Source organism: Olea europaea, chromosome 20 (genome assembly GCF_002742605.1).
Source record: "Olea europaea var. sylvestris chromosome 20, O_europaea_v1, whole genome shotgun sequence".
Classification (NCBI taxonomy): Eukaryota; Viridiplantae; Streptophyta; class Magnoliopsida; order Lamiales; family Oleaceae; genus Olea; species Olea europaea.
This window is the reverse complement of record NC_036256.1, coordinates 2,594,236-2,611,656: the sequence shown is the minus strand read 5'-3', so window position 1 is coordinate 2,611,656 and position 17,421 is coordinate 2,594,236. Positions and strand designations below refer to the sequence as shown.

Below are 17,421 nucleotides of genomic sequence, written 5' to 3'. Positions count from 1 at the left end.
TTAGTACAGGTTCAATCTTACTTGTGCGATTTTATTTTGCGAATTTCTTTTCATCATAGTGAATTATTGCAGTGGCGAAAAATGGTTTAGTTTCGCATTGAATCGAACTTCTATACATCTTATGCATCTTTATTTATTTCTTATATTTGATTGCTGTTGGTAAAATAGAATTAAGGTTTCTAATTCTCAACATTACTGTGCGAGAATTTGGAATATTGTTATAGTGACTTGATTGTGCAGGTTGTACCTACATCAGAAATGAACAAAAGTAATAGGAAAAAATTAGATTTACGGTTCAACTTCAATGCTTGTAAAAACCAACGCATGGTTAGATGAACAACAATGTGAATTAATTCATGTGAAAACTAGGGACACTTATTTCTTTCAATGCTGTCTCCCAGGCATCACTTTACGTGTTCAATCAAAGGCATGACCCGTCAAAGCAACAAAAATTGAACCTAATCTTCCATCTGATCCTGTTATCATAGGAATAGAACCAACTCAACTAAAAGATTATGCTATTAAGCGAATATTTACTTATTTGTATATTTTCTTCAATTAAATTAGTCATGTTTTATGTTATTCAACTTTAAATCTCAATTTACGTTATGCTGGTATACATTGTGAAATTCAAGTTAAAGACTGCAGTACAGCTAACCCTCACTAATTTTCTTGCTATGTGGAACATGTAAAGCACAAGCACTTCGTGTGTTGCTCGCGCAGTCTTATATGCATTCGATTCAGTTGCATTCATCACCATTGTCATTCAAAGTGCACTATTTGCTTTTAACATACAGTAAAATGTAACGACGGAATCAAGTTTTAAGTGATCATATCTGCATATGCGCCTAGTCCTTGGCTGTCAAGACACTGCTTCAGCTTGTACAGCGCCCTACTCAACAGTTGTCGAACTCTCTCCTTGAATAACCCAAAAATGGTACCAATTTCAGATAATGATTTCTTTTTATCATCTTCATTACCAAATCTCAGACGAATTATCTTCGTCTCTATAGGACTCAGAATGCTCAAGAGATTGCGGATGTGTTGTCTCATCAGCTGCTTTGCGACACTTACACCAGGGACCTCGATTCATGTGGTGTCTGCAGTGATCTCCTGCAATTATATCGATGTCCTTTAATTAACTACTGAAATACCTGAGAATGTTGGATTATGTGGAGCTTAATTGTACACTACACATTTTTGTTCAAATATGGATCCACGTAATATTCTAAATATTATAATCCTCATTGTTTATAGAGTGAAAAGCATGCAACATCGAGTGGACATAACTCTCACATCGAGTGTGATTCACTATAAATCTGTGAGTGCATATGTGTGTATAATTTCATTTTGCTTAATATTGCTTTCGTGATTGGAATTAAGATCTTAATTCACAACAGCAAAATTTGTGTTTTGACTCTGTCAGACTGATACTACGATTTTGAGGCTTTACCAATTGGAAACACGAAATGAATAAGAAGAGTGTACCTGAAAGGTGGTATCTTGGTCCATCTATACAGGCTGTTGCATCGACAGAGGCATTCTTGCCGTAAATAGCAATTGATCAAGTTTATAAACTGTGATTCTTGCAGTTGCTGCTATTTCCTCTTTCACTGGATGATGATTACCTTTATGAATGCATAATCTTTTTGCTTCTTTCACTTTGGACAATAGTCCATACACATTCTCCTGCAATATCAATTTGTGCAACTGAACATTTTCAAGAAATACATACATTGTTGGAAATTTATTTGAGAAGGACATTAGGAAAATGTGAGAAACGATAAATGTCCAAAACGATAAACGAATTGAAATACAGTTTTACGTTGGACGGAATGTTTCTATACTATAAGAGAGCATAATTATTAGCAAACGTATCGTCCTGGAATGTTGAAATATGGCTTTCCTTACGGCTTGCCTTATCCACCAGTAGGCATAAGATGTTTCCTTCTTGCAATAGACATCCAACCACCCACCAACAAATAAAATGCCTTCTGTTGTAAGGACATAAAAGTTGGCCAAGCACCCTTGTTTTGTATAATTGGTTTAAGGGCAAAAACACAATTAGAGTATATTTGGCTAAACCCCAACCCTCTCAAAAAGATAATAATGAAATAAAGTAAAAGATAAAAGTGCTTTTTATGAAAAGTAAGTAAAGACTTGAGCATCTTTGCCTACAAGAGTATGTATTTGTTTCTAAACAACAAACACATTTTGAAATTTTTTCCCGTTATTTTTGGTAATAAAATTCACATTCCCTAAGAGCAACTCTCACCTCGCTCTCAATAAGTAACTAACTTATTTCCAACTTTATCATTAATATATATATATATATATATATAATTATAAGTAAACTTTTTAAACTTAGCCGAACATGATCTTTACTTTTGAAAAGATAAGTTTTTGTACTAAAGTTGATTATACTTTCTTGGGAAAAAAAAGTTACTTCAGAATATCTTTTAAGCTTAGACATGTTAATCTAATTTCATAAAAGTGTTTTTTCTAGTTAAAAGAACTTTCGAATAAAGTTAGTCCAATGTTACTTCCACTAAATGTATTTTCGAAATATGAAACTCTTTAGAAATTAATTTCTAAACAAAAATTAAAGCAATAAGGAAGTTGAAGAAACCAAGCTCCTTCCTTTCTCCATTACACAAATATACATATAATTGGGTTCTCGTGTTGCGAAAAAAATGACAATTAAATAGAAAACAGTCTTTTCATTATTCTATTGTATGATAATTTGTGTGCATTTCATCAAGTTCTTTGCAGATTGAAAATGTGAAGGAATATTAGAAGGGAAAATTGGGAGTTTGAAGGTGCCAGTGACAATATATACAAGAATCAAACTGTCAATAAACCAATGTTATAAAATGTGTAATGCATGAAAATGTGTTTCAATCGAGCATCAAGCATTAGAATATGCATACCTATGCGAAGCATATGCATAACTATGCTTTTTTCAATTTTTATTATTATTTTAAATATTTTAAGCTAATACATAAATAAAATAACGGATTCTTTAAACTTTATACATATTCTTCAAATTTTCAATATAAATAAATAAATATTGTTGAAAATCATAAATACTACAATTACTTGAAATTTATAAATATTCTTCAAATTTTTAACAAAAATATAATTTATAAATACTAAATTACTTGGCAATCAATTCCTACAATTAAATTAAACACGAACATGGCTTTAAAAAATTCTAAATATTGTTTAACTCTTTATCAGGGTCCAATTCAAACACTTCTTCATCCAAGTCATCTTCCTTGTGATCCGATGTAAAATCATCTCTATCGGCTCCCTTATTACAACTCAAAAATTTCTATTACCTCTTATAGATTGTAGGATCATTATTAACCTTCTCCTCCTCATCACAACGATCAACAATTCAAGAGTTTTAGCATCATTTGCTAATAAGACTAGAGAAAGACCGAGGAAGGAAGAAGCTTGAGCTCAGCGTATATAGTTTGCAACTCAACGAAAAACTTACTTTGATTTTTAATTTTTTTTTTTTTTTAATATCAAAACCATACAAATTGCTATATATAATCCATGGGCTTAGGTTATTTGGGTTAATTTGATTTTTTGGTGCTCAATTTACTTTTTTTAAATTATAAAAATCGGTTAGACTTTGTTGGGCTAATTTTAACACAATTTTTTAAGCATGCATTTGCAGTCAACGAAATGGGTTAACCTCATTAACTTGCGCATACTTCATATGTGAGACGTTTCATAAATGCATCGAGCATATATGAGTAGATGCGAATACATTTAGAATAATGCGATAAACCCATAATCAATGAACGAGGTTTGGCTTGTTTCCAGGTTGGTATTCTTGATTGGCTATTATGCCCTTGGGATTTTCAATAATTAAGTTTTCATTCTCCTATTTCTTTAGCCCAATCCATATTAAACCCAATTCGATTGAGAAACGGAAATAATTTAGGGAAATTTTGGTATATAACCCAATGACAAAATAAAATTCCAGAATTACTATTACATCTTTCTGATTCTCAAATTACTTCCTATTGTAATTAAATATCTCAAAACTACTACTTTAACGTAATGGCACTATTTTTGGTAATTAACTCTAATTAAAATACAATACAATTTATTACAATTCCTCAAAAGTCATCAACTAAATATCATATTTAATACTTTAAAAAAAAAAGATCATATTTAATTGACACTAATTACCTCCATGATTCATGGAATCATGATACATTACCGTCTATACTTTTTTTTTTTTTGGCCTTTTTTACTTGATTTGATATGACCTTATTAGTGTCGTATCTCTATTTTATTTTATTTTCATAATTTGGAGGTATTATTTCGAAATCTATGATTTTTGTTTTCGTTGGTACATTCCATTATTTGATTACAATTGACTCGAACTTTTCTTACATCGCATGATAATACATTGTACAATCAGGTATTTGAGGAATTGTATAAAAACCTTCTTTGTGCAATTTGAAATATAGTTTCAAACATGTGTTACATGTCGTATGGGCTAATACATTTATATGTGTTATTTGTGATTGTATACAGTTAAAAAGTCTAAATATAAAATATTGGTTACCTTCAATCTATTACTCTAAATACAGCAATATAACATGTACTATGACATATGAAAAGTTAGTGTATACCATGATATGTTTATCTCAGTATTTTGGAATTTCACATGATTTATTATAAGATGTTGGGCTGCTGTAAATGATCTATAATGTGTTACAAAGTTTAAGCTGTCTCTTTTATCCATATGTGATTGTCATTACGATTACATGTAACACATTTCTTATGAAACTTTTTTTGTTAAAAATGTAATATAATGGACTATGTGATATACCGGAAAAAAAAAAGAATAAAAAACAAAAAAGACGAGTAGTTTATGATAATTCAAAATCTGTAGTTGCATTCATGTGTTAAATATGATGCATTATCTATTAAAATATTTGTTGCTATAAATGTTACATAATGTGTGACATTGCTATTGATGATTTTTCACAATTTATTGACTATTATATAATTTATATAGTATTACGGTGCTATGTTAGGTGGTGTATATATGCTACAATGTCATTTAAATTTAACGAAAAAATAGGTTAAATAACTAATTTATAGGAAAACATAAGCTAAAACATATTCGTGACCGAATTTTCATTTCAACAAAGCATAAGTTGATAGCAAATATGCAACATGTTTCAAATACAATAAGAATGTCTTTGGATGAATGAAATCATTTGCACAATAGACATTTATTTATTTATTTTTTGTAATTACTTCAATAATTTATGGGAGGTGCCCTTAACTCAGATTTTAATGTATTTAAAAAAATTCTAAATTCAAGTGTTATCAATTCAGATTTTAATGAATTTCAATAAAAATCTTTAAAATTTAGGTACTTTCAATAAATTGTGGATTTATAAGAATTTAATCAATAAATGGATTTTAAAATACTTGGATGCATGTAAAACTTAAAAATTCATATATGATATAACAAACTCTTTTAATTCTATCATTTTCAATGAGATAGAATTTTCTAAAAATCTATTCGAATTCACTAAAACTGACAATCTTTTAAATTACATCAAAATCTCGATTGAAGGCACCCCTTAAACATTAGTTGAAGCCAATGGAAAGGAGCAACTTAGTTTACTATTTTTGTAGACTTCTACTTTTAGCACGTACTTTTATGGTATTTTAATAATATCCTGCCTTTCCAAAATCTCAAGCGCAATGGGGACAAGAACATGGAGAGTCGTCCTGCTCTATAGACATCCTTGCCTACTTTTACCTTTAAGGAAGAAAAATATAATTGATAGATATTCTTATCTTTGTGATGACACACACTAGAAATAGTCTCTCTTACTTCATTATTCCATATTTAATATGTAGAAATTACTTTAAATAATATGTTACTCAACTTGAATCATTTCGAGTCTAGAAGAATCATGTCGAATCCAAGAAAAGACAAATGGGCAGGTTATGGGCCCAACTTTAGAATGAAAAATTTAAAGGATAAATCTTAGAACACATAAAAAAAATGTACATAGGGACACCCCTCACATGGGATGGGGTGGAGCCCGGTAGGTCCCAGCTCATGTGAGAGGTGTGGACGCCCTTATATACATTGTTAGGCAATTTGTTATCAAACTATCTTTACCGAGCTAGGATGTTACTCGATTTTATTTTTCAATCGGCTTAGTCAAATAACTGGAATTTAACACCACAATCAAGACGATACAACCCAAAGGTTAATTGGGTCACTCGAAACAACCTAAATATTTTAGTGTTGCCGTGGCCCAATCCGCTTCCTTGGATGGTCATAATTGAGAGAGATTACCTATGAACCAATTTACCTATCTTTTGGCCCTCTACTTTGACCCATTTGTTAACCTACCTACACTTACCATATTTGGGCCAATTGTTACTAGATAAATGGGTCTCTCTCTCTTTTCTCTCTAAGTGAGAGACGTCTTCTCTACCTCTTTCTTCAGTTGGTCTGCGTGATTTCTTCATCTACTCTTTCTGCCTCTTTGTAATTTCTACTTTGGTGGTGATATTATATGAGATATTTTGCACCTTTGTGGTCTTCTGAGTGAATTAACTTATTCACAACCGGAAGTAGAAGCTTGGTTATTGTCTTGGATCGGTGTTGTCGAGTTGTAGTGCTAGAAGTTGGTAGAAACTGAGCCTAGGCAAGCTTTGAAGCTCAATACACGTTCAACATACATTTTTTATATACACTAAGCACGACCCAAATTTAAAAATTAAAATGTAGGCATTGTGGTCCAAGAATAAATTAAACAAATTTCCTCATTTTATAAAATAATATCAGAAAAAACAAGAAAACAGTAGTTTCCAAAATATCCTTGCTTTAGCTTGTTTTCTAATGCTGATAGTGGCATGATACTTGATATTGAAGAGGTCTAGATCTTTATTAAAAGTCAATAACTGGCACAATAAATAAACTCATACACTCCCTACTTAAATATTAAATCATATATCTATATAACACTGTTATGTAGTTTCTATCTATTCAAGTTTTGTAAAATCTGCAGAAAAAAAGATAAAACACAATTCTTGACTCTCTGATTATCATCAAAAGCTACAAGCTAATTACCATCACTTCACACAGAGCTTCTGCAGCAATAGTCTACATTTCTCCGTTTCTCGAGTTTGCTGTAAAGCCCAAGAAGAAAACTCCGTAATAATTTTGGCAGAAGATCAAAGCTAACGTTAACCGCTCATTACCCTCTGTTTGATGTAAAAAATGTCATCACCTTGTACAACAGCATTTTTTGTGCATACACCAAAAATAATTCGGTATTTACACTCTTGATCCTTCAGAATCAGGTCTTTACAGGGTTTCATGAGCACATCGAAATGAGTCAACCTCTGGCGCCAATTTTCTTATGAATGAGTCTCCTTTTATCTTGAGCTTTAGTTTCCCCAGGAGTTGGCCTTCGCTCTCTACGTTTCAAAGGAGTCTGTGGATTGCCTACCCCAGTCGATGCCTCCACTACTTTATTCACCATTTCCAAAACTTCGCTCATATTTGGGCGTGCTTTTCGATGTCTGGCCAAGCAGCGGTTGGCTACAATCGACAGCTTCTGGGCTGAATTGTGGAAATGCTTCCAGTCAAGTCTTGGGTCTAATATTTGCTGAAACTTCTTAGCATCTGATAAGTATGGTCTTATCCATTCTAAGAGTTTTTGCTCCTTTCTGGGGCGATTTCGATCCAAGGGGCGCCTACCTGTAATTAGCTCGAAAAGAAAGACACCATAGCTCCACACATCACTCTTGGATGTGAGACGACCAGTTTGAACATACTCAGGAGCTGCATATCCCATTGTTCCAACAACCTGATCAGATAAGAGATATTAGACAAATATGCAATGAAGAAGTAAAATCAAAACAATAAGAAAATAGTTTGACATAATTGCAAGAGATATTTGAGAGTCTAACTATCCCATCTGTGATCCTTGGTGCAGTTATAAGAAATGGGAAAAATGCCAAAGATGTACGAGTGCATAGAACAAGATGGTGGAACCTACAACGTGAAATACTAATGATCGGATAGAGATATTAGATGAATATGCGATGAAAAGGTAAAATCTAAACAGTAAGATAATAGTTTGACATAATCGCAAGAGGCATTTGCGAGTCTTTAAGTATCCCATTTGTGATCTTGGTACAGTTATAAGAAATGGGGAAAATGCCAAAGATGAGTTCGTAGAACAAGATGGTGGAACCTACAATGTGAAATACTAATGACGGAGCATTGGAGGAAGGCAATGGCATATAAAAGAGATAACAATATGACATGGAATAATGTGGATAATTGCAACTAAATGGATGCAGCAGTTCATCAAACGGAGTGATAAAAGTATTTATATATTCGATTTCAAGTTAATTCAGAACAAGGCTGGCTTTGTTGTTGATAATACGTGCGTCCATAGCATCAAGAAGTACAAGAAAAACATAATGTTCCAGGACACAACACTTGACAAGAACCTATTAGTATTTGTTGAGTTAAGAGCTGTAATTAGCGTTCCTTAACCAGCCTTGCAAGGCCCATTGCATTAGGAAGAAAATGTACATGCCATGAATACTGCACGAACCTTATATACAAGCAACCATGAACTAGATTAAATTTTGCAAATTCTGAGTATTCACATTAGAAGTAGGTAATGCAATATAGCTAATAATTTAAAATATTTTCATTACAACGAATTGGGTTTAATAATAAATAGTCAATGCCATTCTACCATATTGTTAGGTCAGACAATAGAAGAAATACACCAATTGATGTGTCAAAAAGAACCCACAACATAATATATGAAAATGATAGGCCCTCAATTTCACACACTTATTCAACTGGTTAAGAAGCCTAGTGGTCTAATGGCAGGAAGTAGCAAAGCAGAATAACAGAATGGAGCCAAACAGAATTCAGTTACTAACAACCTTTATAAGAGGACAGGGAGGAACCAAGAGGGATATAAAGAGAATAGAAAAGAGTGGAGTGTTAGACAGAATAGTCTTTCTTTATAGTATCCTTTCTTTATCTGTAATCATGTTGGATCTTTATATTCAATATACATGTTCAGTAATTATTTTCTGTGTTCTTCTAAAGTAGCTTCTCAAACTCTGGTTAGATTCCTAACAATTTGTATCAGAGCATGAAGATCCTGATGGCACAGAAGAAACGGAGAGTAGAGTAAAGGTAATAGAAAAGGAGATGATGGATTTGAAAATTGAGTTGCAGCGCCTGCCAAAACCGGAACATTCAGTGGAGCAGTCAGCACGAAGTATGGCTAGAACGATGAAAACTATGGAGGCCACTGAAAAGGCCGTACCGGCTCTAGCCCTACCTAAGGCAGTATATTAAAGAAAAATCTAGAAAGGTCTGCAAGCATTTTGGAGGAGCCTGTCAATGGTCAGCATGGATCCATGAGCAGTAGGCGAACATGGGAAAGTGGGAAGTTGTCTGCAATATCGAGCGAAGCTAGTTATGGTGGAGAAACAATTAACACCGGTCAAACTAAGGAGTTAAGTGACTGGCGGAGAGTCCAGAAATTGGAGTTGCCTGTGTTTAGAGAGGAAAACCCAGATGGTTGGCTGTATCGCACAGAAAGGTACTTTGAATTAATGGCCCGACAAAAACTTAGAAACTAAGTGCAGTCAAAGTAAGCTTGGACGGCTAAGCTCTTTCATGGCTGCAATGGGCAGAAGCAAGGAAACCATTTCAGTAGGGGTCAACCAGTGATCCATTTTCGACCACCCAAGAAGGGAACCTCTGTACTAAAATTTCGGCTGTCCAGCAAGAGGCACCGTGGCTGAATTCAGACGAGTTTTCAAAATGTTAGCAGCGCCGTTAATTGGATAACTGGAGGAGGTAATGGAAAGTACTTTTGTAAATAGGCTGAAAGATAATATTAGGGCTGAGATGGCCAAATCATGGAAGTGGCTCAAAGAGTGAAAGATACAAACTAAGTGATTACAGCAGCCCCCGACTCAATAGAGCCCAAGTACAATAAGGCCATAATTAAACCAAGCCGTTGGGCTTCAAAGGGAGGCGATACCTTTCCTACAAGGTCTATCATAGTGTGGGAGAAGCCTAAGATCTAATGCAGAGACTTTTCTGTCAAATGAATGTTTGATGCAGAGTGGCAGGCACGACGAGAGAAGGAGCTCTGTTTTCGGTGTGATGAAAAAAAAAACATTTGAGTCACCAGTGCAAGAATCGAGAACTAAAAGTTCTATTGGTGCAAGAAGAAGTAACCGAGGAAATCGAAGGACAGATGTCGGCAGACTGCTTGCCGTTGGAGAGAGCAGATCAGGTGTTCTCGCTCAATTCAATGGTCGGATTGACAACCCTGGGTACAATGAAATTAAGGGGAGCAGTGGGTTCAAAGGAAGCGGTTGTATTAGTGGATTGTGGGGCAACTCACAATTTCTTGTCCTTAGAATTGATTCGCCAATTGTAGATTCCGATTACAGCAATTACACACTACGGGGTGGTCATAGGCATGGGGTTATCTGTAAAAGGAAAAGGAATCTGTAAAGGGGGGTTGTGCTGGAAGTACAAAGGATGACAATAGTAGAAATTTTTTTGCCTCCAGAACTACGCAGTACTAATGTGATATTGGGTATGCGATGGCTGGGTGCTTTAGGGAATATGGAGATTAATTGGAAGCTTTTAACCATGAAGTTCCAAATCGACGAAACAGTAAGAACTTTCAAGGGAGATCTGGAGCTTAACAAGGCAGGCGTGTCCCTCAAAACGATGATGAAAACCTTATGACAGGAAGGTCAGGGGTGTGGGTGGAGTTAGGGAGCATGGCTGCAGCTACTTACGAATGGCAGAGTGATGATAATCTGCCCAGGTGCAGCAGGTACTGCAACATCATCAGCAGATTTTTGAACCTTTGGGGACCCTGCCACTGAGCCACGACACAAATCATGTCATTTGCTTACAAGAGGGGGCAGAACCAGTTAGCATGAAGCCTTACCGTTATCCCCACTTTCAAAAAAATTGAAATTGAACAGTTGGTGAAGGAGATGTTAGCTGTCGAAATCGTCCAACCTAGTGTAAACCCTTTTTTCCAGCCCAATTTTATTAGTTAAAAAGAAAGAGCAGCTAGCATTTTTGCATTGATTACGTAGCTTTAAATAGTCACGATACCGGATAAGTTCCGCATTCCAGTTATTGACAAGTTTCTTGATCAACTCCACGAGGATACAATTTTCTCTAAATTGGACTTGAAGTCTGTGTACCATCGAATCAGGGTGTGCAAGGAAGACGTGGACAAGATTGCGTTTCGTACACATGAAGGGCATTATGAGTTCCTTGTCATGCCATTCGACCTAACGAAAGCACCTGCCACATTTCAATCGCTAATGAACCAAGTTTTCCGGCATTACTTGAGAAAGTTAGTGTTAGTATTTTTTTTTTAAATAATATTTGGGTCTGCAGTAAAGACTCCACATCGCATGAACAACATTTAGACACAGTATTCGAGGCATTAGCAACACAACAACTTTCTGCCAATGCCAAAATGTGCTTATTCACTCAGTCACAGATTAAATACTTGGGGCATTTAGTGTCAAAAAGGGGTGACAGCTGACCTGAACAAGATTGCAGCCATGGAACAACGGCCTACTCCTCAAAATCTTCGAGAACTCTGTAGGATTTCAGGTCTTACTAGATACTACAGGAGGTTTTTGGCAAGATATGGGGAAATTTCGTAGGCTCTCACACAACAACTGGAGAAGGATGCATTTGGTTGGACACCCAAGGCCAAGAGAGCCTTCCAACAGTTGAATCAGGCTATGATTTCAGTGCCAGTTTTGGCACTTCTTGATTTTTCCCAGCCTTTCGTCATCGAGGGAGATGCATTAGGCCATGTTATTGGGGCAGTCTTTATGATCAGTCAGCAACCTATTGCATATTTCAGCCAAGTACTCTCGACTAAGTCCCACCTGTAGTCAGTCTATGAGAGAGTTAATGGCCATTGCACTAGCCATTCAAAAATGGAGATATTATGTCGGACATCAGTTCATTGCATGTACCGACCAACAGAGTTTGAAATATCTCTTAGAGCAATGGGTCATTCAGGGCGAGTTCCAACGTTGGCTGACGAAGCTGTTGGGGTATATTTTGATATTCAATACCAGCCGGGGTTGGAAAACAAGGCTGCAGATGCATTATCACGGGTTTTCCTTCCTATTGAACTCTCTGCCTCACTTTCCTAAGAGTTTTGGATGTAAAATCAGTGCTGGCCAGGTGGATTCCGATCCCTTGCTCTCAAAGCTCAAGAATCACCTCCAAGCTCTCCCAGACTCCACTCCCATTATGCGTTGGTACAGGGCAGCCTACTTTACAAGGGGTGGTTGGAGTTTTCACATTCTCCTTTGATTTCAATATTGTTGCATGAATTTCACAGTAGCATGATAGGAGGCCATTCAAGGTTCCTTCAAACTTAGAAACGGCTGACCAACAATCTGTATTGAACAGGACTGAAGAGTGATATCAAACTATTGGTCGAAGAATGTCCAATTTGTCACGGAAATAAAAGCCTTGCACTTTCTCCTGCTGGCCTCCTACAACTGTTACCTATTCCTCAATTGATTTGGGAGGACATCTTGATGGACTTCATTGAAGGGCTTCCTAAATCAGGAGGTTTCGATTCAATTTTGGTGGTGGTGAATTGCTTGAGTAAGTACGGCCATTTCTTAGCCCTAAAATACCAACATGGCAGCCGGCATTGCAGCTACCTTCATCAGGGAAGTAGTAAACCATCATGGAATTCTGCATTCCATTATCTTTGAACAGGACAAATTTTCCTTAGTCAGTTTTGGAAGGAGCTCTTTCGGCTGCAAGGCACCTATTTTCACCGAAGTACAACATACTACCCGCAGATCGACAGGTAGACATAGGTTGTAAATCGCTATGTGGAGACAAATTTAAGATGCTTTGGATATGACAAGCCGCGACGTTGGAGCAATTGGCTGCTTTGTGCAAAATATTGGTACAACACTACATACCATTCTTCTACAAATACCTCCCTTGTTGAGCAGTTTAAAAGGTGAGACCCTCCTGCCTTGCTCCGCTACAAATCCCAGTCTAAAAATGTGTCTGCAGTGGAACAGCAATTAAGTGATCAAGATGTCATTTTAGATGAGCTTAAGGCACCCATAGTTGCTCCAACTAAGAAAAGCACTTGGTCCATCTAAAGCTAGCCAACAGCTCCCTCCACACTTAACTACAACTTTGGAATGGGTGGTGGAACCAGAGAAAGTTTGAGGAGTGTGTCATTCAGGACACAAAGCTTTGATCCAATGGAAATGTCTTCCCGACTCCGAGGCTTCCTGGGAGACTGTGGCCTGAATCATCCACCACTTTCCTCTTTTCCACCTTGAGGACAAGGTGTCTGTGGTGGCCGCAGGTTATGATAGGCCACCAACCCCTAATTACACACACTTATTCCAGAAGAGCTAAGAAGCCTAGTGGTCTAATGGCAGGAAGTAACAAAGCAGAATAACAGAATGGAGCCATACAGAATTCAGTTACTTACAGCCTATATAAGAGGACAGGGAGTAACCAACAGGGATATGAAAAGAATAGAAGAGAGTGGAGTGTTAGAGAGAATAGTCTTTCTTTATAGTTTCCTTTCTTTATCCGTAATCGTGTTTGGTCTTTATATTCAATATACACAGTCATTACTTATTTTCTGTTCTTCTAAAGCAGCTTCTCAAACTCTGGTTAGATTCCTAACAGAACACTGACCAAAGATCTAAGTAAGGCCCTTTTTCATATGTCACGCGTTATTTGTTTCAATAAGAAAATAGAAGACAGTTTTTCAGTGTTTTGTTAATTGGGAGATTTGAATCAGAACTTTATCCCGAGTGTTATAGTTTGAATGTTTTAGAATAAGAGAATTACATCTCAAATAACACAAACGAAGGAGACAATAACCATAATGTAAAGTAAGCATACCGCAGTTGATACGTGACTCAGTCCTTCTGCAGGGCCCAAACGAGCCAATCCGAAGTCTGATAACTTAGCATTCCATTGCTCGTCTAGGAGAATGTTTGAAGATTTGAAATCTCGGAAGATGATCTACAATGTATAGAAATTAGAACATGAGAAACATCAGTCATAATGCATGAGAATACAAGAGTATAACATTTCATTGGACACATTCAAGTTCATATGATTTTATGCCTGCCTTTAATGAATATAGGATATGTTTGGTATGCAATATGGATACAAATGGATAATTGAATTCACACAAGATTTTATCTTCCTTTTCTTCCATAATAATGTTCACTACTCTCCAATTAACTTACCAAACATGCCAATAACATCCAGAACAACAAAGAAAAATAAATCTAACATGCTAGTTATGAAAGGATAAGTGGGGAACAAGACCAATTAACATTCAATAAACGAATAGGTGACCTGAAAATCCATTTCCTCGTGCAGGTACGCTAAGCCACGAGCTGCATCTTGGGCTATCTTCAGCCTCCTATCCCAAGAGAGAGGTATCTCTGACTTAGTTGATAAATGATCTTCTACACTTCTGTTAGGCATATATTCATATATCAGAAGCCGCTGGATTCCTCTTTCATCATCTTCAGCACAATAGCCAATGAGCTTCACGAGATTTGGATGTTCAACAACACCAAGAACATTAACTTCTGTCACCCATTCTTTATGACCCTATTATGTAAAGCCATGAATAATTTGTTAGAAAAGGATTCTTCTCTCCAACTATGAGAAATCATTTCAGAGTTCAATTAACGATGAGAATTCTAATATAAGAAAAGTAACCAACCACAAACAAGAATGAAAGTTTCTCCAACATTCGGCATAATAAGAAGTAAAATAGATTTTCATAGCCCAACTCATGTTAAGGAAATACAAATTAAAAATGTCAGCAAAAGTGCAATCTCCAGTTTATTTATGAGCCTCTTGAAAAGGTCTAGTTTTATTAACATGTTTGCTTCTTTTCCCAAGTTGGATCGTGCTCACACGTTCTAGTAGTGTTGCCTTAAAAAAAATAAAAAATAAAATAAAATAAAATAAATAAATAAATAATATATATATATATATATATATAATAACAATAATAATAAGAAGAAGAAGAAACTTCAGAGAATCTCCATTTTTGTGCATGTTCCTTATATATATTTTCTAAACATCAGCTGAAATCTGATCTTACACATTTGTACCAGATAATGTTAATTCCAATTTACTAATGTAAAAGAACAAGCAAGGACTAGAAAAACAAGTTTAAAATAAAAGAGAACCTGCCTGCATCCCTCTTGGACCGAGTTGTTTAACAGCGATGTCAAGTTTTTTAGTTGGATCTTGAGAATCTCTTATCACGCCTTTAAACACACATCCAAATCCACCTTCCCCGAGCTTGGCAGAGCGGCTGAAATTTTTTGTAGCTTGTTTCAGCTCCAAAAATGTAAAAACTTTGAGATTGCTGGGCCTTTCGGACAAATTTGGAAATTGGCTCCTTCCTCTGGACTCTGTGCTTGTACCTGAAACATTCTGAGAATTGAATTCAGATCCTGATGGCCTCACTTCCTGATCAGCAAAAGAGGACTGAACAGAATTCAACGTTGTCATCTTCAGTTCCCCCTTCTTTTTACCGATGTAGAATTGGAAACACTTCATGACCCTAAATAGTTTGCAATACCCCTTACGGAAACTGTGGACATAGAGCTCACGAAAATAAGTAACATACTTACAGGCGTGTTTGTTATGCACTAAACAGTATATTGGATAAAATTTTAGAACTTTTGTTTCCTTATTATTGTCAAGTACCATTCAGTCTACCTTATGAAATATTCCAGAAAGAATTTACTAACTAAGATCATATTAAATTTCATCAATAGAAAAAAGAGAACAGAGTAACTGAAAGAAACAGAAAAGCATTCTAAACAGTAGCAACTCGTAATTTATTCTCTGAATATCAGGGGCAGAAATAAACACCTATTATGAGCAAGAATTAACCAAATGAATGAGATCTATACTTGAAGAACTCATCACCAACAAGTCTATATACTTTTGGCATACATATTTAGGCATTTAGCAGGCAGTTTATTCAATCTAAAAGACAGTGGAATTTATGACTTTGTCTGAACCAGCCCAAAACACAAACCACTTAAAACATAAAGCATTGAACAATCTCATTTGCATAGAGTTCTCACTAAAATCAAACTCAACATACCAGGAATCTACACTAAAAGAAAAGAATATTTTCCGTCGTGGCAACATATAAAAGAAAAAGAAAATCAAAAGTTCTTCACACATTTCTACAAATAAAATCACATGACTATCTGGTAGACAGCCTCTTTGTTTTTGTGTGTGGGCAAACAAAAGGGAGACGAGGATCTCATGAACAATAAACCTAACAGAAATTCAGCAAATTCAACGACCTAATCTATCTGATACATTTGCTTCTATGATCATTGTACAACAGAATTAACACCCCTACAAGGCCATGCTACATGAAACTACATCACATATCAAGCTACGAAATTTGCAAAATCCAATCCCTAATTCAATCTCTCTCATGATTAGCAGATAAATTCAATTCACAAATACAGGATATGGCAAGCATAATTACAGAAAGAGCCTTCAAATTTTCAAGTGAATTTCTCAGAAATCTTGTCTAACCAGACTATACCTTGAATCGGACCCAGAAAGGCTGCTGTTTCTTGCTTTCCAATTTACCCAAACACCCCAATCTTTTATGTGTTTCGAAGAGACCAAGACTACACCTTAAGCTGCATAATCAAATAAAGAACCCATGTCAATCTCAGTTATATAACTCAAAAACCTTGCTCAACAAGTTTTTTTTTTTATATAACTCAGTTATTATTTGACCAAATTTTTATGACTTGATACCAAGAATTCAGACTGCATAATCGAGTAAAATCCCACATTCAATGTCCAATTATCTAACTCAAAATCTGGTCTATCAAGGCTTTACCTTTATTCTTCTTCTCAATCTGATGCCAGAGACTGGTCCTTCTTCTTTGTATAAATTATGAGACGAAGAAAATCCAATCTTTTAGGTGCAATACTGGGAGAACCAACTAGATCGACTTCAACAGCTAGAATAGGACAGAAACAGACTTTGATGACTCGAAGAGAAGTCTTGCATATAAAACACGGCAAAAAAATTCGGGAAATTTGCATCGGAAGTGTCAAATATTTCAAAAGAATGAAAATAGCACCCCAAAACCTTTAAATCGCAACAGTTTACCTCAAAATCTTTCAGAAGTTTGCGACATAAGGACCTCTGTATGGTTTTCTTCGTTTGTTGATCAAGTGTTTAGCCTTAATTTAATCGATTACAAAAAAGATATATATATATATATATA

At 35.6% G+C, this 17,421-nt stretch overlaps 2 protein-coding genes across 3 annotated transcripts; both read right to left on the bottom strand.

Annotated features, from left to right (window-relative positions):
• Positions 1-822: 822 nt before the first annotated feature.
• Positions 823-6,114, bottom strand: LOC111368954 (RNA polymerase sigma factor sigF, chloroplastic). The gene is given in 6 exon segments (XM_022990445.1): positions 823-1,113; positions 1,489-1,696; positions 1,874-2,027; positions 3,342-3,431; positions 5,701-5,806; positions 6,079-6,114. Coding segments are annotated over 6 exon segments (885 nt in total).
• Positions 6,115-6,999: 885 nt separating this feature from the next.
• Positions 7,000-17,161, bottom strand: LOC111369405 (receptor-like serine/threonine-protein kinase At3g01300). Of its 2 annotated transcripts, none has more exons than XM_022990905.1 (6): positions 17,028-17,161; positions 16,722-16,821; positions 15,335-15,740; positions 14,480-14,740; positions 14,015-14,137; positions 7,000-7,877 (listed from the first exon to the last, which is right to left on the bottom strand). In XM_022990905.1, the coding sequence occupies exons 3-6, from the start codon at positions 15,704-15,706 to the stop codon at positions 7,404-7,406; spliced, it is 1,230 nt and encodes a 409-aa protein (XP_022846673.1). In that variant the 5' UTR covers positions 15,707-15,740; positions 16,722-16,821; positions 17,028-17,161; the 3' UTR covers positions 7,000-7,403. The 2 variants fall into 2 exon arrangements, with proteins under 2 accessions (XP_022846673.1, XP_022846674.1); XM_022990906.1 differs by having other exon boundaries at positions 15,335-15,710.
• Between the last annotated feature and the right edge of the window lie 260 nt (positions 17,162-17,421).

What these genes read in the sequence shown, in the direction of transcription:
- LOC111369405 (XM_022990905.1), bottom strand. Translation starts at nt 15,706, where the DNA reads ATGAAGTGTTTCCAATTCTACATCGGTAAAAAGAAGGGGGAACTGAAG. An exon ending in TCGGTCCAAGAGGGATGCAG is followed by an intron (nt 14,741 to 15,334) that starts GCAGGTTCTCTT and finishes TTTACATAATAG; the next exon opens with GGTCATAAAGAATGGGTGAC. An exon ending in ACGAGGAAATGGATTTTCAG is followed by an intron (nt 14,138 to 14,479) that starts GTCACCTATTCG and finishes TATACATTGTAG; the next exon opens with ATCATCTTCCGAGATTTCAA.